The 26,422-nt window shown below is 44.0% G+C and overlaps 1 protein-coding gene across 9 annotated transcripts in view; it reads left to right on the top strand.

Annotated features, from left to right (window-relative positions):
- The window catches only part of JADE3 (jade family PHD finger 3), a 142,030-nt gene extending 122,198 nt beyond the window's left edge, over positions 1–19,832 (top strand). For all 9 annotated transcript variants that reach the window (XM_073901860.1, XM_073901864.1, XM_073901865.1 and 6 more), the window contains 3 exons: positions 12,769–13,239; positions 14,669–14,786; positions 16,730–19,832. In XM_073901860.1, coding sequence (XP_073757961.1) covers positions 12,769–13,239; positions 14,669–14,786; positions 16,730–17,640 — 1,500 coding nt within the window. In that variant the 3' untranslated portion in view covers positions 17,641–19,832. The remainder of the gene's footprint in view (positions 1–12,768; positions 13,240–14,668; positions 14,787–16,729) is intronic.
- Positions 19,833–26,422: the final 6,590 nt, after the last annotated feature.

Raw genomic sequence — 26,422 nt, 5'->3', positions numbered from 1 at the left:
TCCCAGCAGTGGGAATACACATATCTATCCTCTTCTTTTGATTTGGGAACATTCACTGGGGAAGGATAGAATCCAGCACTGGTGGGTTTGGGGTCTAAACGTAGCCAATGTCTACAGCTTCCATATCTGGGAGCTAGAATCTTTCTCCTGAGCATAAAGTCTTCTGATAATCCTGAACCAGATCATAAAGACTAGGTTCAAATGAGATGCCCCAGACAGCTCTGGATTTTGCCTAGACTTTGGCCACAGTCCCTCTAACTGCCAGCTTTCCAGAATTCCTGTAGGGTCCTTATATGGCTTATGTTCAAGCCCCATTCAACCTAGATCCAGAGGCTTTCGGTTTTCCCTGAGAAGAAAGAAAGAACACTGGTTAAGATTAGGACCTTTGGGGGAACCTGGCTGGAAGAGCATGCGACTGTTCATCTCAGGGTCATGAGTTCAAGCCCCACATTGGGTGTAGAAATTGACTGATTGAATGAATGAATAAATGACACACATACACTTACTTAAAAAAAAGAAAGAAAAGAATATGACCTTTGGAGCCAGACTTCTGGGGATCACATCCTGGTTCTACCTCCTTCCTTGCTTTTTATACTATCTCAAGGAAGTGACCTACCATATCTGTGCCTCAGCTTCCATATCTATAAATGGAGATGATAATAGTACCTACTTAATAAACGTGGTTAAGGGCTTAGCACAGTGCCAGACATTGAGTAAATACTCAGTAAATGTTAGTGGTAATAGTAGTTGTACTTGTTTTTAATTATTCATATTATTATTCCTTGGAGTTAATTGGACTTTGCTGATGGAAAGCCGTAGGACTCATCCAGCCAAACTGAGGAGAATCATCAAACATTTGGTACTAGATAAGTGTGTCCCTTTTGACAGGAGAGGGATGTGGTCATGTTTGAAATCACATGCAAGTGGATTTGAAGTCAGGATAAGTCAGTGGGCTGCCATTAGGCTAATAGGAGTTTGATTATGAGGAAAATGAACTTTTTAAAAACAAATGAAAATCTTCAACAAGTGGAGAAATGCAAGTATGCCTACTCAGTGACTGTACTTAATATTTTTTCATATATTCCAAATTTTGTCAGTACAAACTTTTCTGGTTCTAAGGCATTTCTGGTCCCTGCCTTCAGGAGTTTATAGTCTATTAAGGGAGGCCGGATATAAACATGGGAAAAGTTAAATAACACTGAAGTGACATCTGCCCTCCAACCTTGCAGACCCTTAGGGATGAGAGGTCAGAAGGGCTGGTGGCCACTGTGGGTGATGGGGTTTAAGTATAGATGGACCCTACAGGAATTCTGGAAAGCTGGCAGTTAGAGGGACTGTGGCCAAAGTCTAGGCAAAACACCAACACACATACCTAATACTGCACCTGCATTCTGCCTAGACTGCCCCGTACCCCCCTCCTCTCTAGAAGGTCATATTCTTTTCTTTTTTTTTTTTTGGCTGGAGTAGGTTTGGTAGACTGGCTTGAACCATTTATCACATTGTGTCAGTGACAGAGTTTTGAGAAAACTGCTATACCACCCAGCTGTCTGTTCACAGATTATTTGGGATTAAAGACAACCAAATGCATCAAAAACTAATGATGTACTGTATGGTGACTAACATAACATAATAAAATAAAATTTAAAAAAATAGAAGACAACCAAATGGACACTGTCCTGCAGCAGGACAGGAACTGCTGAGGACATAAGCGCCAGGCCCTTGCTGTTCCAGGCAGGTGTCATCCCCTTTTGAGGAGGACACACTGTTTTCTTTAGAGGGTGACAGAATATCTCTTAACTCATTTATTTTCTATAATTTCTGAAGAATATATAGAAATTTATTCTTCCCCCCCAAAAAAATAAATAAACCACAGTGAAATACCACTTCATACTCACTAGGGTGATAATAGTCAAAAAGCAGGCAGTAACAGTTATTGGCAAGAATGTGGAGAAATGGGAACCCTTGTGCTTTGCTGGTGGAAATGTAAAACATGCAGCCACTGTGGAAACCAGTTTGGCAATTCCTCAATAGGTTAGATGTAGAATCACCATATGACCCAGCAGTTCCACTTCAAAGTATATACCTGCAGTTTGAGAGGTGTCCAGGACCCACCCTCAGGTTTAATAATTCACTAGAAGGACTCACAGAACTCAGAAAAGCCATTGTACTCGTGGTTATGGTATATTACAATAAAAGGATGCAGATTAAAAAACAGCAAAGGGGAGAGGCACATAGGGCAGGGTCCAGGAGAGACCAGGCATGGAGCTTCCAGTTGTCGTCCCCAAGTGGAGCTTTTTTTTTTTTTTTACATGCCCTCTTCAATACCCATCACCAGACTAACCCATCCCCATACCCCCCTCCCCTCTAGAACCCTCAGTTTGTTTTTCAGAGTCCATCGTCTCTCATGGTTCATCTCCCCCTCCGATTCCCCCCCCCTTTATTCTTCCCCTCCTGCTATTTTTTTTTCTTAACATATATTGCATTATTTGTGTCAGAGGTACAGATCTGTGATTCAACACTCTTGCACAATTCACAGCGCTCACCATAGCACATACCCTCCCCAATGTCTATCACCCAGCCACCCCATCCCTCCCACCCCCCCCGACTCCAGCAACCCTCAGTTTGTTTCCTGAGATTAAGAATTCCTCATATCAGTGAGGTCATATGATACATGTCTTCCTCTGATTGACTTATTTTGCTCAGCATAACACCCTCCAGTTCCATCCACGTCATTGCAAATGGCAAGATCTCATTCCTTTTGATGGCTGCATAATATTCCATTGTGTGTGTGTGTGTGTGTGTGTGTGTGTATGTGTGTACCACATCTTCTTTATCCATTCATCTATCGATGGACATCTTGGCTCTTTCCACAGTTTGGCTGTTGTGGACATTGCTGCTATAAACATCGGGGTACACGTACCCCTTCGGATCTCTACATTTGTATCTTTGGGGTAAATACCCAGTAGTGCAATTGCTGGATCGTAGGGTAGCTCTATTTTCAACTTTCTGAGGAACCTCCATACTGTTTTCCAGAGTGGTTGCACCAGCTTGCATTCCCACCAACAGTGGAGGAGGGTTCCCCTTTCTCCGCATCCCTGCCAACATCCGTCGTTTCCTGATTTGTTAATTTTAGCCATTCTGACTGGTGTGAGGTGATATCTCATTGAGGTTTTGATTTGGATTTCCCTGATGCCAAGCGATGTTGAGCACTTTTTCATGTGTCTGTTGGCCATTTGGATGTCTTCTTTGGAAAAATGTCTGTTCATGTCTTCTGCCCATTTCTTGATTGGATTATTTGTTCTTTGGGTGTTGAGTTTGATAAGTTCTTTATAGATTTTGGATACTAGCCCTTTATCCGATGTGTCATTTGCAAATATCTTCTCCCGTTCTGTTGGTTGTCTTTTGGTTTTGTTGACTGTTTCTTTTGCTGTGCAGAAACTTTTTATCTTGATGAGGTCCCAATAGTTCATTTTTGCCCTTCCCTTGCCTTTGACAATGTTTCTAGGAAGAAGTTGCTGTGGCTAAGGTCGAAGAGGTTGCTGCCTGTGTTCTCCTTTAGGATTTTGATAGACTCCTGTCTCACATTTAGGTCTTTCAACCATTTTGAGTCTATTTTTGTGTGTGGTGTAAGGAAATGGTCCAGTTTCATTCTACTGCATGTGGCTGTCCAATTTTCCCAACACCATTTGTTGAAGAGACTTTTTTCCATTGGACATTCCTTCCTACTTTGTCAAAGATTAGTTGACCATAGAGTTGAGGGTCCATTTCTGGGCTCTCTATTCTGTTCCATTGATCTATGTGTCTGTTTTTGTGCCAGTACCATACTGTCTTGATGATGACAGCTTTGTAATAGAGCTGGAAGTCCGGAATTGTGATGCTGCCAGCTTTGCTTTTCTTTTTCAACATTCCTCTGGCTATTCAAGGTCTTTTCTGGTTCCATACAAATTTTAGGATTATTTGTTCCATTTCTTTGAAAAAAAATGGATGGTATTTTGATGGGGATTGCATTGAGTGTGTAGATTGCTCTAGGTAGCATTGACATCTTCACAATATTTGTTCTTCCAGTCCATGAGCATGGAACGTTTTTCCATTTCTTTGTGTCTTCAATTTCTTTCACGAGTATTTTATAGTTTTCTGAGTTCAGATCCTTTACCTCTTTGGTTAGATTTATTCCTAGGTATCTTATGGTTTTGGGTGCAACTGTAAGTGGGATTGACTCCTTAATTTCTCTTTCTTCTGTCTCGTTGTTGGTGTATAGGAATGCCACTGATTTCTGTGCATTGATTTTATATCCTGCCACTTTGCTGAATTCCTGTATGAGTTCTAGCAGTTTTGGGGTGGAGTCTTTTGGGTTTTCCACATAAAGTATCATATCATCTGCAAACAGTGAGAGTTTGACTTCTTCTTGCCGATTTGGATGCCTTTGATTTCTTTTTGTTGTCTGATTGCTGTGGCCAGGACTTCTAATACTATGTTGAATAGCAGTGGTGATAGTGGACATCCCTGCCGCGTTCCTGACCTTAGGGGGAAAGCTCTCAGTTTTTCCCCATTGAGAATGATATTTGCTGTAGGTTTTTCATCGATGGCTTTTATGATATTGAGGTATGTACCCTCTATCCCTATACTCTGAAGAGTTTTGATCAAGAAAGGATGCTGTACTTTGTCAAATGCTTTTTCTGCATCTACTGAGAGGATCATATGATTCTTGTTCTTTCTTTTGTTAATGTATTGTATCACGTTGATTGATTTGCGGATGTTGAACCAACCTTGCAGCCCAGAGATAAATCCCACTGGGTCGTGATGAATAATCCTTTTAATGTACTGTTGGATCCTATTGACTAGTATTTTGGTGAGAATTTTTGCATCCATGTTCATCAAGGATATTGGTCTATAATTCTCCTTTTTGATGGGGTCTTTGGTTTTGGGATCAAGGTAATGGTGGCCTCATAAAACGAGTTTGGAAGTTTTCCTTGCATTTCTATTTTTTGGAACAATTTCAGAAGAATAGGTATTAATTCTTTAAATGTTTGGTAGAATTCCCCTGGGAAGCCATCTGGCCCTGGGCTTTTGTTTTTTGGGAGATTTTTGATGACCGCTTCAATTTCCTTAGTGGTTATAGGTCTGTTCAGGTTTTCTATTTCTTCCTGGTTCAGTTTTGGTAGTTGATACATCTCTAGGAATGCATCCATTTCTTCCATGTTATCTAATTTGCTGGCATATAGTTGCTCATGATATGTTGTTATAATTGTATTTCTTTGGTGTTGGTTGTGATCTCTCCTCTTTCATTCATGATTTTGTTAATTTGGGTCATTTCTCTTTTCTTTTTGATAAGTCTGGCCAGGGGGTTATCAATCTTGTTAATTCTTTCAAAGAACCAGCTCCTAGTTTTGTTGATCTGTTCTACTGTTCTTTTGGTTTCTATTTCATTGATTTCTGCTCTGATCTTTATTATTTCTCTTCTGCTGGGTTTAGGCTTTATTTGCTGTTTTTTCTCTAGCTCCTTTAGGTCTAGGGTTAGGTTGTGTATTTGAGACCTTTCTTGTTTCTTGAGAAAGGCTTGTATTGCTATATACTTTCCTCTTAGGACTGCCTTTGCTGCATCCCAAAGATTTTGAACAGTTGTGTTTTCATTTTCATTGGTTTCCTTGAATTTTTTTAATTCTTCTTTAATTTCCTGGTTGACCCATTCATTCTTTAGTAGGATGCTCTTTAGCCTCCATGTGTTTGAGTTCTTTCCAACTTTCCTCTTGTGATTGAGTTCTAGTTTCAAAGCATTGTGGTCTGAAAATATGCAGGGAATAATCCCAATCTTTTGGTACCGGTTGAGACCTGATTTGTGACCTAGGACGTGATCTATTCTGGAGAATATTCCATGGGCACTAGAGAAGAATGTGTATTCCTTTGCTTTGGGATGGAATGTTCTGAATATGTCTGTGAAGTCCATTTGGTCCAGTGTGTCATTTAAAGTCTTTATTTCCTTGTTGATCTTTTGCTTAGATGATCTGTCCATTTCAGTCAGGGGGGTGTTAAAGTCCCCCACTATTATTGTATTGTTGTCAATGTGTTTCTTTGCTTTTGTTATCAATTGCTTTATATAATTGGCTGCTCCCATGTTAGGGGCATAGATATTTACAATTGTTAGATCTTCTTGTTGGATAGACCCTTTAAGTAGGATATAGGGTCCTTCCTCATCTCTTATTACAGTCTTTGGTTTAAAATCTAATTTGTTTGATATAAGGTTTGCCACCCCAGCTTTCTCTTGGTGTCCATTAGCATGGTAAATGGTTTTCCACCCCCTCACTTTCAATCTGGGGGTGTCTTTGGGTCTAAAATGAGTCTCTTGCAGACAGCATATTGATGGGTCTTGTTTTTTAATCCAATCTGATAGCCTGTGTCTTTTGATTGGGGCATTTAGCCCATTTACATTCAGGGTAAGTATTGAAAGATATGAATTTAGTGCCATTGTATTGCCTGTAAGGTGACTGTTACTGTATATTGTCTGTGTTCCTTTCTGGTCTGTGTTGCTTTTAGGCTCTCTCTTTGCTTAGAGGACCCCTTCCAATATTTCTTGGAGGGCTGGTTTCGTGTTTGCAAATTCCTTTAGTTTTTGTTTGTCCTGGAAGCTTTTTACCTCTCCTATTTTCAATGACAGCCTAGCTGGATATAGTATTCTTGGCTACATAGGTTTCTCGTTTAGTGCTCTGAATATATCATGCCAGTCCTTTCTGGCCTGCCAGGTCTCTGTGGATAGGTCTGTTGCCAATCTAATGTTTCTACCATTGTGGGTTACATATCTCTTCTCCCGAGCTGCTTTCAGGATTTTCTCTTTGTCTCTGAGACTCGTAAGTTTTACTATTAGATGTCGGGGTGTTGACCTATTTTTATTGATTTTGAGAGGGATTCTCTGTGCCTCCTGGATTTTGATGCCTGTTTCCTTCCCCAAATTAGGGAAGTTCTCTGCTATAATTTGCTCCAATATACCTCCTGCCCCTCTCTCTCTCTTCCTTCTTCTTCTGGGATCCCAATTATTCTAATGTTGTTTCATCTTATGGTATTGCTTATCTCTCGAATTCTGCCCTCATGAACCAGTAGTTGTTTATCTCTTTTTCTCAGCTTCTTTATTTTCCATCGTTTGGTCTTCTGTATCACTGATTCTCTCTTCTGCCTCATTTATCCTAGCGGTTAGCGCCCCCATTTTTTATTGCACCTCATTAATAGCCTTTTTTATTTCGACTTGGTTAGATTTTAGTTCTTTTATCTCTCCAGAAAGGGTTTCTCTAATAACTTCCATGCTTTCTTCAAGCCCGGCTAGTATCTTTAAAATCATGATTCTGAACTCTAGGTCTGACATCATACTAATGTCCGTATTGAGTAGGTCCCTGGCAGTTGGTACTACCTCTTCTTGTTCTTTTTGTTGAGGTGATTTTTTTCCGTCTTGTCATTTTGTCCAGAGGAGAACAGATGAATGAGAGAACAAAATGCTAACAGGGTAACAATGTCCCCAGGAAAATATACTCTAAACAAATCAGAGAAGATCTGAAACCGGGGGAAAAGAAAGGGAAGGAAAGAAAAAAGAAAAAGATAAAAACGAACAAAACAAAACAAAAAAAACAGAATATGATCAGGCTGGTGCATAGATCAGTGCCACACACTAGATTTTGGGTGTATGTTTGGTCTGTTAGAAGAAAGTGCCTCCCAAAATTTTAAAGAAAGGAAAACTTATATATGTACAAAAATAAGGGTTGATACGATGAAGGGATGGAATATGACTGTAAAGATGAAAATTATAAAAAATTTTATAAAAGGAATTGATAAGATAATAAGTTGTTTGAAAAAAGAAAGAAGAGGATTTAAAAAAAAAAAACGGAGAGAATGTGATCAGGCAGGAGACTAGAACAAAGCCATACACTAGAGATTTAGGGTATATTTTGATCTCTTAGAAGAAACTGTATCTCAAAATTTTAAAGAGAGAACAATTTATATATATATGCCAAAAATAAGGGTAGCTACTATGAAGGGATAGAATATGACTCTAAAAATGAAAAATAAAAATGTTTTTTAAAAAAGGGATTGATAAGATGTCGGTTGAAAGGGGGAAAAAAGAAAAATTCAAAAAAAAAAGTTAAAAAATTAACTTTGAAAGACTAAAGAATCATGGTTAAAAAAGCCATGAATTCTATGTGCAGTATTCCCCTAGCGCTGGAGTTCTTCCGTTCTCATTGATCGGTAAACTTAGTCTTGGCTGGCTGTTCGTGCAGATCTTCTGGGGGAGGGGCCTGTTGCCGTGGTTCCCAAATGTCTTTGCCGGAGGCGGAATTGCCCCGCCCTGGCCGGGTCTGGGCTAAGTAATCTGCTCGGGTTTGCTCTCGGGAGATTTTGTTCCCTGCAAACTTTCCATACAGCTTTGGAGGACTAGAGTGAAAATGGTGGCCTCCCAATCTCCACCCGGAGGACCCAAGAACTCGGGGCTCCGCCCCTCAGTGCGCCCCCAGAGAAAAGCAGTCACTCCCGTGTCCCCAGTCTCCGGCCGCACTCCGTGCTCACCCGGCCTGTGACCAAGTGTTTCTATCTCTGGCACCCGACCCCGTGTGGAGTCTCCAAACCCAGCAGATCCCTGCAGTGCGCTCCCGCGCCGCTCCTCCCGGAGGAGGAAGGGGAGTCTCCCTGGCTCTGCCGCTTGTTGGGTCCCTGCTGGAGGCGCAGTGGCCCGACTGTGCCACGGATCACGGTTTATGGCCACCCCGAGCTGAGAGCCCGGGCCTCGGCTCCGTCTCTGCAGCCGGCTTCCCCGCTCCGATACCTGGGAGCTCTGCCGCACTCAAGCACCCCCGGTCTTTCTGTGACCCCGAGGGTCCTGAGACCACACTGTCCCGCGAGGGTTCCACCCCCTGCTTAGCCACTGGAGCGACGTCCCTCAGCAGAGCCAACTTCTAAAAAGTTCCAATTTCATGCTCCGCGGCTCTATCACTTGCCGCTAGCGGCCGATGGAGGCCCCCTCCCCCGCCGTCTATCCTCCCGAATACCGCCTGGGATTCACTTCTCTGCGCGTCCTACTTTCCAGAAAGTGGTCGCTTTTCTTTTCAGAGAGTTATTGCTATTCTTTTCTTCGATCTCCTGTTGAGTTCGTAGGTGTTCAGAATGGTTTGATCCCTATTCAGCTGAATTCCTGAGACCAGACGAAATCCAGGTCTCCTACTCCTCCGCCATCTTGCTCCACCGCCCCCCCCCCCCAAGTGGAGTCTTGTGGACAGCGTATATTTCTCCCACCAATGATGTGTGATAATCCACAGAGTATTGCCAACCAGGGAAGCTCATCCAGGTCTTAGTGTTCAAAAATTTTATTAGGAGTTGGTGACTTAGACACAGTTGACCCACCTGCATGGCTAACCATAGTCTCCAGTCCCTCCAGAGGTTAGGCTGATCCCATGTGGCCCAAAGCCTTGACCATAAATCACATTGTTAGCGTAGACTCTCTGACATGGCCAAGGACCCCAGATAAACAAAGACCTTTTTATCAGTCAGGACATTCCCGAGGCTTAGAGGTTACCTCTTAGGAGCTGGGGGCACAGGACCAAACCTTTCTTTGGGCAGGGTTAATCCTTTAATGCACCTTACCAAAGAGAAATGAAAACTTATGTCCACACAAAAACTCGTACACAGATGCTCACAGGAGCATTATTTCATAATAGCCAAAAAGTGGAACCAAGTCAAATGTCCATCAGGTGATGAATGGATAAACAAATGTGGTATATCCATACAACGGAACAGTATTTGGCCACATTTTTAGAAGAATGAAATTCTGACACATGCTACAACATGGTTGGACCTTGAGAACATGCTAAGTGAAAAAAAAAACAGACTAAAATGCCACATGTTGTATGGGTCCTCCTATATGAAATGTCCAGAATAGGCACATCTACAGAAACACAAAGTTAGATTAGTAGTGGTTGCTTGGGGCTGGGATTGGAAACAGCAAGTGACTACAGGTAGACATGAGATTTCTTTTTTGGAATGATGAAAATGTACTAGAATTATGTAGTGGTGATGGTTGCAAAACTCTGTAAACATACTAAAACCATTGAAATGTATACTTAAAATTGACTTTTATGGCACATAAACTATATCTCAATAAAGCTGTTATTTTAATGGGCATCGTAATACTTCCTCTGTCACCTTAAGTGGTTACAGTAGAAATAAATGACATGTATATAAAAGCATTTTGTTTAATAGAATGTTCCAACTATATGTTTTTGGAAAAAAGTAAATAGGTATTTGATTGGCACCAAAACTTGGTTGGCGTTTCTCCTTTACCACCAAAATATACAGACCTTCAGCTATAAATATCATAGAATGACCTTTTTTTGTGACTGGATAGATTTTATGGCAGTTTCCCAAGGGCATTCCAATTTTCATCTAAGTACACAATTTCTATTCATGTATTCTTTTATTTTGAGTAATTTATAGTTCTGTCTCTACATATGTCTATAAATTTGAACTGACATTTCAGGTTTTTAGCTTCCTTTTTTTTTAGGATTTTATTCATTTATTTGACAGAGAGAGACACACAGCGAGAGAGGGAACACAAGCAGGGGGAGTGGGGGAGAGAGAAGCAGGCTTCCCTCGGAGCAGGGAGCCCGATGCGGGGCTTGATCCCAGGACCCTGGGATCATGACCTGAGCCAAAGGCAGACACTTAATGACTGAGCCACCCAGGCGCCCCTTTTTGGCTTCCTTTTTTAAAGATTTTATTTATTTGAGAGAAAGAGAGAGCATGAGCGGAGGGAGGAGGCAGTGGGAGAGGAAAGGGACTCCCCCACTGAGCAGGGAGACCAACGTGAGGCTCGATCCTAGGACCCTGGGATCATGACCTGAGCTGAAGGCAGATGCTTAACTGACTGAGCCACCCAGGCACCCCTAGCTTCCTATCAGTAATAGTTTTATGTCACACATCCATCCCCTTGAATAGGAGACAGTCCTTTTGCTTTCTCTTCCCATATTTTTATCAGTTACTAAACAATGAAAGAGCACTATACCCAACACTTTTAATCTTTTGCTAAAGAATACCTTTTGCTTTGATATGTTCTCTAAATGACTGGCTGGTTTCTTAGCCAAGTGATAACAAAATGTGCCCAAATAAAAGTACATTTTTGGCTTTCGTTATCATTTTCATGAAGTTTTTCAAATACATGGACATTTTAAGGATACAGATTTCAGTGTAAGGTAACAAATTTTTCCAGTAGAGCTGTCCAAAGCTGGGGTGGGCTGTCTCAGGAATGCAGTTTAAGTGGCTAGATTATCATTTACTTGAAAAGTGGAAGGAGTTGGGGGGGGTGGGGCAGTGGAGGTAGAACATCAGGTACTCTAGAGGGAAGGACAAGCCATAATAAATGTGGAGCTGGATAAGATGATCTTAGAATTCTCTTTCATCTCTGGGATTCTTTGTCCTGTAAAATTAGCCGAAATGGAATCTGTCCCCATTAAAGCTTTGATGGTTACCAGTATTATCTTAGGTGTTGAATTTCTCCATCTATTATAAGGACACTTGTCAGGGTTTGCATTTTTTTAGTCTTTATTCGTGCCCAAGGTCATTCCCTATTTGTAGTTATCAAAAACCCAACATACAGGTAATTGAGCAGTCTGCCGCCCAGATGCAGGCTTCCAAAAGAGTTGAGACTTGACTTTCACCATGGGAATTCCCACTATTTTTAGAAACAAATCCTCCATTGCTTTCTCTCCTTCCTCTGTGTAAGCATATACATGCACCCAAGCATTTAAAATCTTTGGAAGGAAAGCTGTAGCACTGTAACCAGAACACACGGTAATTGAGACTAAGTGAAGCTCAAGAGTACAGCAGTCCCGGGCTGGCTTCTTCCTACTCTGCCACTCTATAAATGCACCCTCAGTGCATGCTACTTAACAAAGGTGTTGCATCTATGAATGGCAGAGTGTTATAAAGTTAACCTCAGGTTGTCTGTAGCCCTAGTTTCCCATAGAACTTTCTGCAGTGATGGAAATTTGTGCTGTCCAGTATGGTTGGAATGTGGCTAGTGTGACTAAGGAATTGAATTTTTAATTGTATATAATTTTAATTAATTTAAGTTTAAATAGCTACTTTTGGCTAGTTGGCTTCCATGTTGGACAGCACCCCTCTGTAAGAACAATTTCAGGAAGTTAGGCTACTTAGATATTGGAGAGCCTGTGGCGTTTTTAGAACCAGTAGATGCTCTGGCAATAATACTGACTTTGTTTTTTCTTTTGTTTATTTAGAAGCGTTTCTTTCTTTTTTTTTTTTTTTTAGAAGCATTTCTTGAGCACCTGCTTGTTCAAAAGTTGATGGCAATGCAAAAATGAATGGCACAGCTTCTGTCTTTAAGAGCTCTGGCCAGGGATTTGACATTTACTATACTGTAGGTACAGTGTGGAAAGTACCATTATAGAAGCACATAATAAGGTGATGTGCGGGACGCAGAGAAGGTACAGCATGACTCTTCAGAGGGCTCAAGGAAGACTTCTCAGAAAAACTTAGCGCTTGAGCTAAAACCTGAAGGAGGAGTTTGAACTTTTTTTTTTTTTTCCTCTCTTCTTTCGGTTTTCTATAAAGCAAATTTCCTGGGTTTACCTGTAAAGCATCTGCCATGGTCAGTTTAGGACCAGCTCTGTCCGTGCCTTTCCTTTGCTTCCTGTGAGCTCTCAGTTGAAGCCCAGGGATATAGGGTGTCCCTTTCCGTGCCCCAGCCCTGCTGCCTTAACACACCTTCTCTTCCTACAGTGCTCTGTGAAAAGCTGCATCACTGCCTTCCACGTCACCTGCGCCTTTGAGCACAACCTGGAGATGAAGACCATCCTAGACGAGGGGGACGAAGTGAAGTTCAAGTCATACTGCCTCAAGCACAGCCAAAATAGGCAGAAACTCGGGGAGGCCGAGTACCCCCTACACAGGGCTGCAGAGCAGAGCCAGGCCAAAAGTGAGAAAACCAGCCTGCGGGCACAGAAGCTTCGGGAGCTGGAGGAGGAGTTCTATTCCCTGGTCCGTGTGGAAGATGTGGCCGCAGAGCTGGGGCTGCCCACACTGGCCGTGGACTTTATCTATAACTACTGGAAACTGAAGCGGAAAAGTAACTTCAATAAGCCGTTATTTCCTCCGAAGCAGGAGGAGGAAAACGGCCTGGTGCAGCCAAAAGAGGAGAGTATTCACACTCGCATGAGAATGTTTATGCATCTACGGCAAGACCTAGAGAGGGTAAGGTGATCAGCTGTGGCTACTGTTTAGGTCTCGGTCTGCATAGAAATGGAGGCCCTGCTTCCAGTTAGTTGTTTTCTAAAGGTCAACTCATTTATAGTGTGGGCTTCTGTGTCCTTGCTTATCTTCTGATGGCACAGTGGCCCCAAACATTAGACTCTGTTTAAACTTTTGACAGGCACTTTCAAGGGAATTAGAGAACCCTCACTTATATGCTGTATGAACCTTAAATCTGAAATAAATTCTCATTTGGTTTACTTTTTATTCACTGTTGAGCCTAAATTGGCTCAGCTATATTTTACTGACACATGAGACTATGGACTGAAGAGAGAATGAATTTTTTTGAGGGAAGAACTAGATCAGAGTTTCTCAGGCTCAGCACTACCGACATTCTGGCTGGATAGTTCTTTGCTGTAGGGGACTGTCCTTTGTTGTGGGGGATACTGTAAGATGTTAGCAGCATCCCTGGCCTCTACCTGCCCCCAACAAATACCTGCCCAACATACCCAGCTGTGACAACCAAAAATGATTCCACATTACCAAAATGCCTCTTGGGGGGTCAAAATCGCCTCTGGTTGTTACTCTACACCAGATAATTCCATTTAACTCACTTATTCAAAGATAAGTTAGGCCCTGTGTTTACCCTAGAGAATTTTATAATCAAGTATAATTATAGAAATGGCTTGTTTTTCTCTCTGCTACCAGAATTTGGAAGGGAATGGATTTGGCTCACTTTGTAAAATTGAACTCACACATCTATAGCACTTACTATGTGACAACGCTGTTCTAAGCTTTTCATAAATATTAACTCATGTAATCCCAACATGCCAGTGAAGAAAGTACTATTGTTAGCCCTATTTACAGATGAATGAACTGGGGCCCAGAAGGGTGGGGTGATTTGTCTAGGTAGGGCGAGGAGTACTGGAGCGTGAGGGTTGCCCCCTTGTGACTGGAGATTTGGCCGAGCTGGAGGTGTAAGCAAAAAAGCCACTTTCAGTCCTCCCAGCAGACTTTTATCCTGCCGGTCCAGCACTGCTTAGAAAATTGTACCGGACCCGGCAGCACCCTTGTTTCATTCAGGGATCTGAAGGGAAGGCTGAAATGTTCAGTCCTCACCCCGTCTTCCCAGCTCGGCTGTGCAGGTAAACACTGGGCCCATCCCATCACAGGGGCAGGAGGTTCCACGAGGCGGCTCAGGAGCATCTCGCTTGTGCTGCTGATTGATGTGGGGACCGTGACCCCCTGACTGCCGTGCTACGTGAATTCCTGTAGAGTGGCCCTGTCGCAGCTTCTGTGCTCGGTCTTCTCTCCTCAGCCACCCCCGTACCCCACTTGATTTTAGTTGTCTTCACTTTAGCTAAACAATTTATAATTGTCAGGTTTATGTAACATGACAAAAATCTCTGTTTGCTGCGGGTTGGGCTTTCAGGTCCGAAATCTGTGCTACATGATAAGCAGGCGAGAGAAGCTGAAACTATCACAGAACAAAATACAGGAACAGATCTTCGGTTTGCAAGTCCAGCTTATTAACCAGGAAATTGCTGCAGGTAACCTTATATTAAAGATGTCCTGATATAGACTCTGGTCACATCCTACTTTAACAATTTGAATTTTATGTCAATTGTTTTACCTAAAAATGTTTTAAAATTCTTGTCAAATATCTCACTTGCTCTAGTCCAACCCTGATAGGACGTGGCCCATTTCACTGTCAACTCATGAGGCAAAAAATCCCAAGGTGGGGTTGGGGGACTTGCAGGTTTAGGGCAGATAATCTAGGTGTGAGACAGATACCAAGGGCCACTAGTTAAAGCCATGAAATTATTCTCTTAACCATCAGATTCATTTAGGAATCAGTAGGGTAGGATCTAACCCGAGTTTCCAGAAAACGTTTAATTCCAAGGTTACTCATCTTAACAGTAATTTGTTAAAACAAACCCTTAGCCAGTAGTTAGGAGATCTGGGTTCTGTCTCTTCTTTACTATTTGTCGAGTACCTACTGTGGACTAAGAACTGAGCTAGAGAGCAGAGCCATCAGCAAGCCGGAATCCCTGCCTGTAGGGTATGCTGCCCACTTGGTGAGAGAGACAAGTGAGCGTAATTACAGTGCCCTAAGCATGGGGAGCTTGGCTGCAATGACAGTCGTGTTCGGTGACGTTTGTAACCTCCCTGTACCTCATTTAATACAGAGGTTGGTGGCAGAGCCTGGGCAACCAGGAGTCACTACGCAGGGTGCACAGAATCTAGCTCCGGCTAAGGACCAGCCATAGAGTAACAGAGACACGCAGAAATGAGGTGTCACGTAGGCATCAAAGGCTCTGGGGTGTTTGTAAGTATCGTGGGTCACAGCAGAATGGTACAGCAGGGGGGAGCGGGGCTGCTCAGCCACAGAGGCACCAGGACAGACAAGACAAGGCAAACCAAAGGACAGCAGGGAGGGGCCCCCGCGTGCCAAGGAGATTGGCCCTGAGACCATGTGGCTTCTGATGGGTGGGGACCAGCCCTGTGACTGCTGTGTGCTGTCAGCAGGTGGCAGCCCCTGGCGGAGATAAGAGCTGGTAGTACTCACCACGCACCCTCAGGGAACACGTGCTGCCTAGGCACCTGCTGGCTGGCCTCTCGTGGGCCAAGGTCAAGTCCCTCTGCAAGGAGGAATTGTTCGGTAGTGCTTTTTTTTTTCATTTCAGAGCACTCCCAGTAATAGAGAAAGGAAGATCTGTTCTAAATATGATCATAAGATGACATAACCAGGCAACCGATTGCCAGTACTCCCCGGGCCAAGCCCAGAGCAGGCCGTGGGCAGGAATGTTGTGATTTTTCTCTGCTGGCCATGCCACTGCACAGCCTGCCCCACACCTCCGTGATGGCCATTCATCGTCAGGAAATTATTTTAGGTTCAGGACATAAAATACACGGGAACCACCCACTGCCATTTCTGCTGTCGCCAGGTTAAAGCACCTGTCCACCTACTCCTTGCCCATCAGAGCCTATGCTGTGTCCTCGAGGGTTGATACTTGACTTGCTCTAGGAAGGACAGAAGAGATTGGGGGTAGGGTCTGCAACTTCTCTTTAAGACACACCCTAAGTGTTGTACGGTACTCACACGTGCACACACAGACGGACACACAAATAGGGAGACCCTGTCCTAAACCACAGCTAGTGAGGTTCCTTTCAGAAATGGAGGGAGCAGAGCTGGGGACATAGGGGGTGGCGCACTCGTCTTTGGGATCACTTTACAGACTGGGAGGGCAGAGGGGAGGAGGCCGAGAGCCACACGGTGAGCGGTGGCATCGCTGAGTTTTCCACCTGCGGTACCCCCGCCCCACCTCTCGTCCGGCCTGCTCCAGCCTCGGTGCCACGATGCACACCCAGAGCGAAACCGGGGCTTGTCGGACATTTGCAGGAGCGGCTCGGTGAACCCACTGTGCTGCAGTAAGCACGCGCGCCGATCTTTAAATCGGGTGTTAACATCAAGCTTTCTTTCTGCTTTCAGGACTTCCTTCGACAAATGCACTAGAAAACTCACTGTTTTACCCACCACCAAGAATTACCTTAAAGCTCAAAATGCCCAAATCCGCTCCAGAAGACTGCCGAGACAGCCCCACAGAGCCTGAGCCCGGACCCCTGTCCTCTGCTAGCAGCACCCCTGTTCACAGCATAAGGAGTGCGCAGGTGCCTCAGGAGTCACTAGAAATGAGAACGAGACCGTACCTGCGACACCCACTAGAGAGCAAAAATAACCGTTTGCTGGCCAGTCTCGGCCACTCTAGGAGCGAAGCGAAGGATCCCAGTCCTGCTTGGAGCGCTCCATCTCCAGAGTTCTATCACGGGCAGTCGCTGGGGAAGCCTCTGGTCCTTCAGGCTGCCCTGCATGGACAGTCTTCCATGGGGAACGGGAAAAGTCAGCCTACCTCCAAGCTTGCCAAATCCAACGGCCTGGAGGGCAGCTGGTCTGGAGATGTCACCCAAAAAGACAGCTCGGGTGCGATGTTCTGTGACCAGGAGTCCATGCTCAGCTCCCACTTGGCCAGTCAGGGCACCTTTAGGAAATCTACCGTGGAACACTTTAGCAGGTCCTTCAAGGAGGCCACCAGCAGGTGGGTGAGGACCGCAGAGGACCTCCAGTGCTGTGCAAAGCCAACCAAGAATATTAACCCCAAGGAGCAGCTCTGGGGCAAGCAGCTTGTCAAGCGGTCTGCAGGGAGAGCTCCCTATCAGGAAAACGATGGGTATTGCCCAGATTTGGAGCTGAGTGATTCAGAGGCAGAAAGTGATGGGAATAAAGAGAAAGTCAGGGTAAGGAGAGTTAGCTCAGACAGGGAAAATCCTCCCCATGACTCTCGACGGGATTGCCACGGCAAAAGCAAGACACATCCCCTTTCCCACAGCTCGATGCAGAGGTGATCAGCAACCTCCAAGAATACGTTAATCTTTGCCTTTGCCCCATACATTGGGGGACACCTCCACACCAAAAGGATTCTAGCATATGTTAGGAGGAATTGTAGTGAAAAGAATAAAACGTTTCCACAGGAAATTGGCTTGCAGCTTTTGAAACACTTTCAAGTCTAGTTTTCACAAGCACATTATAAGAATTGCAGATTATCTGGAAGTTTTCCTGCCAGAGGCTGTCGAGAACGGCTGGGCCTAGAGTACTTGCTCAGTAAATACTTGGGGACAGCTCTCCAGTCACATCAACACATTGACGCACATACGTATTAAGAGTCCTTGCGTCCTTCATGGATTTGCAAGAGACCATGATTATCAGACACTAAAACTACTTATCTTTTGAAGCTACAGCGTGTGACTCCCAGAGCCCCTGTCTGTAGGCAGTTTCTAACTCCACTGGTACCTGGAAACCCGCTTCGGGGAGAGACCGGGAACCAACATCTCAGATACTGTCAGACTCACTACCCTCTTCCTTTGCTCTGCACAAGGTTGAGCTCTTTTCGCAGTACCTTACCAAGTCAATACTCCTAATGCTTCTGAGTGTCCAGTGCCTGTTCCTAGACTTGCTTGTTGGGGACGCACTTGTAACTACTTCACCCGTCTAACAAGCATAAAAGGCTAACTTGTGGATAGTGTTTACAAAGGTACAAAAAAAGTACTACTTCCAAGGAAAATGCTCTGATTCTTGCAACTTAGGCATTTGTGAAGGATCCCAGAGCCTTTCCCAAAGTGAGACCAATTCTGGGGGATTTGTACCAGGTCAGGGTTTTTGTGTTATTGTTTTCAAATCAGTTTGACTTAAATAAGTTTGGCTGACAGTTTTTGTATACCTGCTTTAATGTTTATAAAATTTTTATTGAGGTATAATTAAAATATAGTAAAATGCACAGAGGTTAAGTATTCTTACCTGCTTTAATTTTGAAACAGATTTTTATTGTCAAACAGAATTTGAAAGCATGTGTTTAACACATGGATATAATTTAGCTTTGTACCAACTTTGAATCCGAGGCAGTTTCCCAAACAAAAAGGCTGGAGCCATTTTTCAGAAGTTGCTTACACCCTGTTCCCAAACTATCAGCCTTGATTGATTTCTGGGAGGAAGAGAATAATTACATGTTGCGGGGCGGGGGGGGATAAAACATGTCTGCTTCCCATTTAAAGAAGGGGGAAATGTTACAGTTTTTAAAATGTGAAGCCGACTATAGTTCTCTGCTCTCTTTTCTTCTTAGCCTTAAATTGATATTCTCTTTCTTCTAGTTTGGGAAAGTGTAGTGGGAGTTTTCAGACAAAAGAGGCCATTTTTAGATTTTTAACGTTACTTGCTGGTGAACCAACAGCCCCGCTGCGGTAGGCGCCGGGCAGCCTGGGGCTCCTCCGCTCTCCGCCCTCCGCCAACATGGGAAACACAGCCCTGCTCCTCTCCCCGCTTCCGTTCCTGCAGCCTTGTTCGTGGGTTCCGTGGCTTTTGCTTTGTTCCTCCTTTTTGGAAAACTTCTCTGCATTTTGCCTCCCCTTTGGCCACACCTTGACAATGTTTCTTCTATGCCTGTGTACGTGTGTGAACACGCCGTAGCATGTGTGGTAGGCATCCCGTGTTCTGTTCCGATGGAAACAGCAATGAATTCTCCAAATGAGGGAGACCGTTTCCCGTCTGTATGCGCGAGGTTCCTGTGCTTTTTCCCTGAGTTCTGCTGGGGTGGATATGAATTTGACACCTTCCTGGGAATTAAATTACAATGGAGCTGTGTTCTAAACTCCTTCTGTTCAAGGCCAGTACCACAGCCTGTGTCCTTTCATGCCTTTTGGTTCTGAGTGAGTGCGAGGAAAAGCAAACATTGAAAAAGTGCTTCAGCCAAATTCCATATGTAATGCCATTGGGAGAAGATTGACTAAAATCATTTCAGTCAGGGAAATATAGTTGTAATATTTTTACAGGATTTTCCTAAGTAAATGAAGGAGCCTTCAGTTGTGTAAATTTCAATTGCCCCAAAATGTATTTGCTACATTTTGCTGTTGTTTGAAGTATTACCTCTTAACCTTCTTTTGTTAATTTTTTTTCATTTTGTCTTATATAGTCCAGTTTTCCAAGATAAACTCAGTCTTTTTTCAAATGTCACCTTTTTACCAATACTTTTTCATTAAATTATGAAAACTGGTAACTGCTGTCAGTGTGATCATTTCTTAATTTGGCATATGGGTTTTAGAAAATCTTACATGTTCCTTTTATATTTAAAAAAATCTTACTCATTAAGCAACACAGATGGTGGGGGGAAAGGACAGAGCGGGGGAGGGGGAGGAGGAGGAATTGAATGTTTAGCAGCACAGATTCATGATTCGTGTCAATACCGGGGACCAAAGAGAACTCTGGGGCCTTGGACTCTATCCCCAAATCAATGATTACAACAGGCTAATAAGACAAAACCTTAGGCTCATCATTTAAAATCACCCAGGAAATGGATCCTATCTAAAGTCACAAAGTCCAAAAGACTTAGATCGCGCATCACTTAAACATACGCTCTACAATATTCATTCTCTCTGGAGTCATGTGAGTGTGTGTGTTACTAGTAGCGGTACGGGTTTTGCAGTGTCGTGGGGGGACTCCAAGGGCATTATAAACATTTTCTCAAACATTTGTTTGAGAAATGTACTTACCAAAGGTCATTGGGTAAATCGGTAGTGAAGATAGTTAATAGCTTAGGTTGTTTTTCTCCCCCTTCCTCCCTTCTCCCTCTCTCTCTCTCTCTCTCTCTCCCCTTCTTTCTCTTCCTCCCTCTCCCCCTCCTTCCCCTCTCCCCCTCTTCCCCTCCCTCTCTCATTAATGGCTAACTCTTTTGATTCAGTACATTGTTAGCTAAGATGTTGGAGAACTGAAACTATAAATATACCCTGTTGTACCCAACAAAAGCTTTGGGGTTTTTTTTAAGATTTTATTTATTTGGAGGGGGGCGGTGCAGAGGGAGAAGCAGACTCCCCGCGGAGCAGGGAGCCCGATGCGGGGCTCCATCCCAGGACCCCAGGATCATGACCTGAGCCGAAAGCAGACGCTCAACGACTGAGCCCCCCAGGTGCCCCAAGCTTTGGGTTTATACCAATGTCTATATTGCCAGTGGGAGATAAAACCTTTGTCTTTGTGTTGAAGAAACTGAAATTCAGAGAATAAACCAGACAATGCATAGCCCTGGGGTTTTTTTTTTTTCCCCCTCCTGGGCTTTACAATCCTCAGCATGTTTGCTGACCCTTAAGAATTGAGAAAAAACACTTGATAGGAGTAAAACCTTATCACTGAGTAACTTTCATGTGGTATTTTCCAGAAATGTATCTTATTCATAATAAACACGTATTAGATTTTCACAGCATTAATTCAACTCTTAAAGTTTTATGGAAAGCAGCAACTGTGTGTTGATTTTTTTTTTTTTTTACAAAATCACTTTTGAGTTGATAAAGGCCTGCCCTGAGGCGCTCTCTCCTTCTCAGGAGCTCTGTAACCCTCAGCACTGTTTTTAAAGGAGGCTTCTGTGAATTCAGTTCGTGTTCCTGTGTTCCTTCGGGGATTGGAACTAATCGGATGGCCTGAAGCTGTGAGGATAGATGTCCTTGAAGTGAGTTGAGGTGGGGGCGGCTCCAGACCCAGACTGGTGTCCCCGGCCCTGTTCGGTCACTGATGAGTTCTTCCGCCTGAAGGTCCCTAAATCCGAATCGTCTAGATAACCTGTCGGAGCAGCGAGCATTTCTCCTCTGGTTAAGATGGGTTTGGGCGGACACCCCAAGCTCTCAGTCTCCGTCCCCTCCCCTCACTGCGCCTCCCGCGCCACCTTATCGATTTGCTGGAACCCGGCTGGAAAGGGGGAGCTGGACTGATGAAGCTGCACCCCTTACAGCGGGTGACCTCAGCGTGGAAACCACCTGCAGCCCCACCCTCCAGTCCGCATGAGCTTCGAGAGTATCGCTCCTGTAAATCACACAGGGACATGGGTCTCATTGTTTCCACAGGACAAGGAAACTTCGAGCTAAGAGTTGCTGACATTTTGAAAATTAGCACCTCGTTGACATAATCCCCTCCGCTTCAAGAGAGAAAGAAAAAAAAGAAAGAAAGACCCTCCGGCTTGGGCGGTTAGCGCTTCGGATCTTCGAGCTGCTTAAGGGAGAGCACGTTACGCGGTTAACTCCGGCTTCACATCAGCCCGGGATAACAATGAGCAAGACCAAGCGGGGGCTGCCTGCGTCTTAGGGGCGGAATCCGTGCCAGTGTCCTTGTCCCCCCCCCCCCGGCCACCCCGTCCTCAAAGATGGGCTGGGAAAGGGGCGCCCGGTTGGCTCAGTCGTTAAGCGTGTGCCTTCGGCTCAGGTCGTGATCCCAGGGTCCTGGGATCGAGCCCCGCATCGGGCTCCCTGCTCCGCGGGAAGCCTGCTTCTCCCTCTCCCACTCCCCCTGCTTGTGTTCCCTCTCTCGCTGTGTCTCTCTGTCAAATAAATAAATAAAATCTTTAAAAAAAATTATTAAAAAAATTTTTTTAAAAAGATGGTCTGGGAAGTACACTGGCGAAGAGCTGGCTAAAGGGCGGTTTCAAGACAACTACTTAGGTCCCTTAAGGAAGCCAACCGAGACCAAAACCCTTGGTAGGACGGTCCCTGAAACTTGTTTGGGACCAGTCAAGCCTTCACATGGTAAGAATGGCAATATTCACCGAGCCCTTACTCTTGAGCCCTTTTACATGAATCACCTTCTATTTAGTTCTCGTGACAACCATATGAAGGTGACACACGAGCTCTGTGTGACGCATGTAAAAACGGGCCAGACAGTTAAGACAGGTTATTCGAGGTTCCCCAGCTAGTACACAGTAGGACTGGGACTAGAACCCGTGAGGTCGTCTCTACACCTCTTACTCTTGGCCACTTTGCTTGACTCTATGCCCCAAGCCCCTTCTCTAAGTGTCCCTGCTCCGCTTCTCCCTGAAGAAAGCAACCCAAGTTAGGATTTAATCCCATGAGTTCTGTACCATTGATCCTTGCCACCCTGGACAGAGATGATAGGACCAGAATTCGTCATCTGACACAAAGGCACACAGTTCAGAGGCTCCCGTCCAAAGAGCAAGAGAATTCACACCAATTGGGACGGGACGGGTCTCACAGGGGAGCGAGGACCTGGTGGACTTGCCTTCTGCAAAGCTGGTCCACCCTGTAACTAAGCGTGGTTGGCGAAACCGTGGCCCTCAAAGATGCCCACAGCCTCATCCCTAAGACCTGCGACTGTGTTACCTTGCATGGTAAAGGGACTTTGCAGATAAAACTAAGCTGAAGGACCTGAGATGGGGAGATTATCCCTGACGATCCAGGCGGGACCAACCAGTATAAACGCGAGGGTAATTATGAGAGCGAGGCGGCAGGATCCACAGCAGGCTCGGTAGCAGTAGGCGATGTGACAGAGGAAGCAAGGGGTTGCAGCAATGCTGAGAAAGTCCATGAGCCAAAGGATGCAGGTGGCCTCTAGAAACCGAGAAAGGAAAGGAAAGGGATTCTCTCCTAAGGTCCTAGCCCTGCCTACGCCATGATTTTAGACTTCTGACAAACAGAACTATAAGGGAATAAATCTGTGTTTGGTGTTTAAGCCACCAAATGGGTGCTAATTTGCAGCAGCAGAAATAGGAAACGAATATACTAAGCATAGAGCAACTGCTCCTCGCTCTTTCAGAGGCGCATTCCGCCCTCCCAAAGGGCCCACCTGGACTGTGGCTGACCACTCTAGCTTGCACCCAGGCTTTCTCTCCTGGTGGACACACTTTCTGGAAATGGAAAATAAGTGGGGGTTTTCCTATCAATCAGATCCTCCCCTGCAGAAATTTGTTTTCTATTTCCTGCCCCCCCACCCCCTCCGTGCTTTTTCCAAGGGAGCCCTTTGGTACTTCTCAGGCAGCCGTGAGGTGGTCTTCTGTGGGTCTGATGGATCCACCGTGGCTGGATCCGGCACTGCCTGAGTAGTTGCCAGAGGCTTGGATGCCCCTGTTGTCTGAAAAACTGTTGGGAGGAAGTGGAAATAATTCTCCAAGTGTTACCCTAGTGGGGAGGTGAAAGAAGGCAGGTGGGGCTCATCATGATGAACGACGCTCTACTTACCAGAACCTCCTACAAGGAAATGGGCAGCTTGGAGAGTTAGAGAGTTCTTGAAGATCTCAGACAGCTGAGCGGAACTTGGGGATTAAAGAATGCAACTCGATGCCGCCTAGAAGAAACCGACTTCTAAATATAAAGACACAAATAAGCTAAAGCTAAGGGAATGGTAAAAGATACCATGCTAACACTAACCAATAGAAAGCCAGAGTGGTTCGGGGCGCCTGGGTGGCTCAGTGGTTAAGCGTCTGCCTTCGGCTCAGGTCATGATCCCGGGGTCCTGGCATCGAGTCCCGCCTCGTGCTCCCTGCTAAGCGGGGAGGCTGCTTCTCTCTCTGCTTCTCTCTCTCTGCCCCTCTCTCTCTCTCTCTCTGACTCTTATGAATAAATAAATAAAACATTAAAAAAAAAAGAAAGCCAGAGTGGTTCTATCAATACCATACAAAGGCAAATTCATCAAGAGAACATAAAAAGCCTAGGTGTTTATGCACCTCATAACGCAGCTTCAAAATACATTAAGGAGAAAATGATAGAACTGCAAGGGAAAATGAATAAACCAACAACTATAGTTTGTCTATAATTAATAGAACAAGTACACAGAAAATCAGTAAGAACATAAGAGATTTGAGGAGCACCTGGGTGGCTCAGTCGTTAAGCGTCTGCCTTCGGCTCAGGTCATGATCCCAGGGTCCTGGGATCGAGCCCCGCATCGGGCTCCCTGCTCGGCGGGGAGTCTACTTGTCCCTCTCCCTCTCCCTTTGCCTCTCACCGCCTCGTGCTCTCGCTCTCTCTCACTCTCTCAAATAAATAAATAAAATCTTAAAAAAAAGAACATAGAAGATTTGAACAAAACTATCAGCCATCCAGATTTCATTGACATTTGCCATTCCATCCCTCAAGAGCAGAATACACATCCTTTTCAAATGCAAATGAACACTTACCAAGATAGGCCATTAAACAGGTCTTAATAAATTTAAAAAGATTCAAGTCAAAGTATGGTTCTCTGGCCACAATGGAGTGAAATTAGAAATCAGTAACAGAAACACCCCTGGAAAATGCAATCATTGGACACTAAACAAACTTCTAAATAACACACGAATCAAAGAACTGAAATAGGAAATTAAAAAGTAGTTTGAACCCAATTAAAAAGAAAACACATGTAATTTGTGGGATGGTACTAAAGCAGTACCTTGCGGAAATTTTATAGCACGAAATGCCTACTTTAGAAAAAAAGAGCCTCGTGCTCGCTTCGGCAGCGCGTACACTAAAATTAGAAAAAAAAAGGGTCTAAGTCCGTGACTGTACCTTTCATCTTAAGAAAACTAAAAGAGGAAGAGGAAATGAAATCCAAAATAGAAGAAAGGGAGTAATGAAGGTCAGAGCTGAAATCAGTGAAACAGGAAAGAGAAAATCATTGAAACCAAAACCTGGATCTTTGAGAAGATAAGCAAAATAAAATTGATAAACCTCTAGTGAGACTGATCAGGAAAAAAGAAAAAGCCAATTAACCCATTTTAGGAATGAGAAAAATAACATTGCTACAGATTCTATAGATATTAAAAGGATAATAAGGGAATATTATTAACAAACTTATGCCAGTAAATTCAACAACAAAGATGAAATGGACACAGTCTCTCAAAGACACAAACTAACAGTGCACATTCTAGAAAAAAATAGATAACCTGAAACCTTTTTATTCTTAAATACATTAGAGTTAAAAGCTTTCTTATGAAGAAAACTCCGGGCCCAAATGACTTCACTGGCAAATTCTAACAGACATTTAAGGAACAAATAATACCAATTCTACACAAACTTCCCAAAAATTGAACAGCGGAGAATAGTTCTCAACTCATTCCATGAGGCCAGCATTACCCTGATACCAGACCCACATAGACGTAATAAGAAAACTACAGACCAATATCCTTCATAAGAGTAGATGCAAAAATTCTTAGAACTTCAACAAATTGAATCCAATAACATATCAAAAAGATAATACATCAAGACCATCTTAGCTTGGGCTGCTTTAACAAACTATAGACTGGCTGGCTAGAACAACAGAAATTTATTTCTCACAATCTGGAAGCTGGAAAGTCCAGGATCAAGATGCCATCAGACTCCTGTCTGGTGAGGGCCCACTTCCTTCTCACTGTGTTCTCACATGGCCTTTCCTTGGTGCATACTCACAGAGAGAGAGAGAGAGAGAGAGAGAGAGATCTTTTCCTCTTATAACGGCATGAACCCCATCATGAGGGTCCCACCCATGGCCTAATCTAAAGCTAATTATCTCCCAAAGACCCCACCTCCAGATACCATAACAATGGGGGCTAGGACTTCAACATATGAATCTGAGGGGACATAAACATTCAGTCCATAGCAATGACCAAGTGAGATTTATCCCAGAAGTGAAAGGTTGATTTAATATTCAAAAAACAACCAATATAATTCATCACATCTCAAAGATACACAAAAAGCATTTGACAAAATCCAGTATCTATTCCTGACAATAATGCTTAGCAAACTAAGAATAGAAGGGAACTTCCTGAAACAGATAAAAGATACCTATGAAAAACCTACGGCTAACATCATATTTAATGGTGAAAGACCTAATGCTTTCCCCCTAAGATCAGGAATAAGA

Source organism: Callorhinus ursinus, unplaced genomic scaffold (genome assembly GCF_003265705.2).
Source record: "Callorhinus ursinus isolate GAN/ISIS: 27379988/994484 unplaced genomic scaffold, GSC_fseal_2.0 scaffold16, whole genome shotgun sequence".
In the NCBI taxonomy this organism is placed as follows: Eukaryota; Metazoa; Chordata; class Mammalia; order Carnivora; family Otariidae; genus Callorhinus; species Callorhinus ursinus.
The sequence above is the reverse complement of the archived record's forward strand: the minus strand, read 5'-3'. Positions and strand labels throughout refer to the sequence as shown.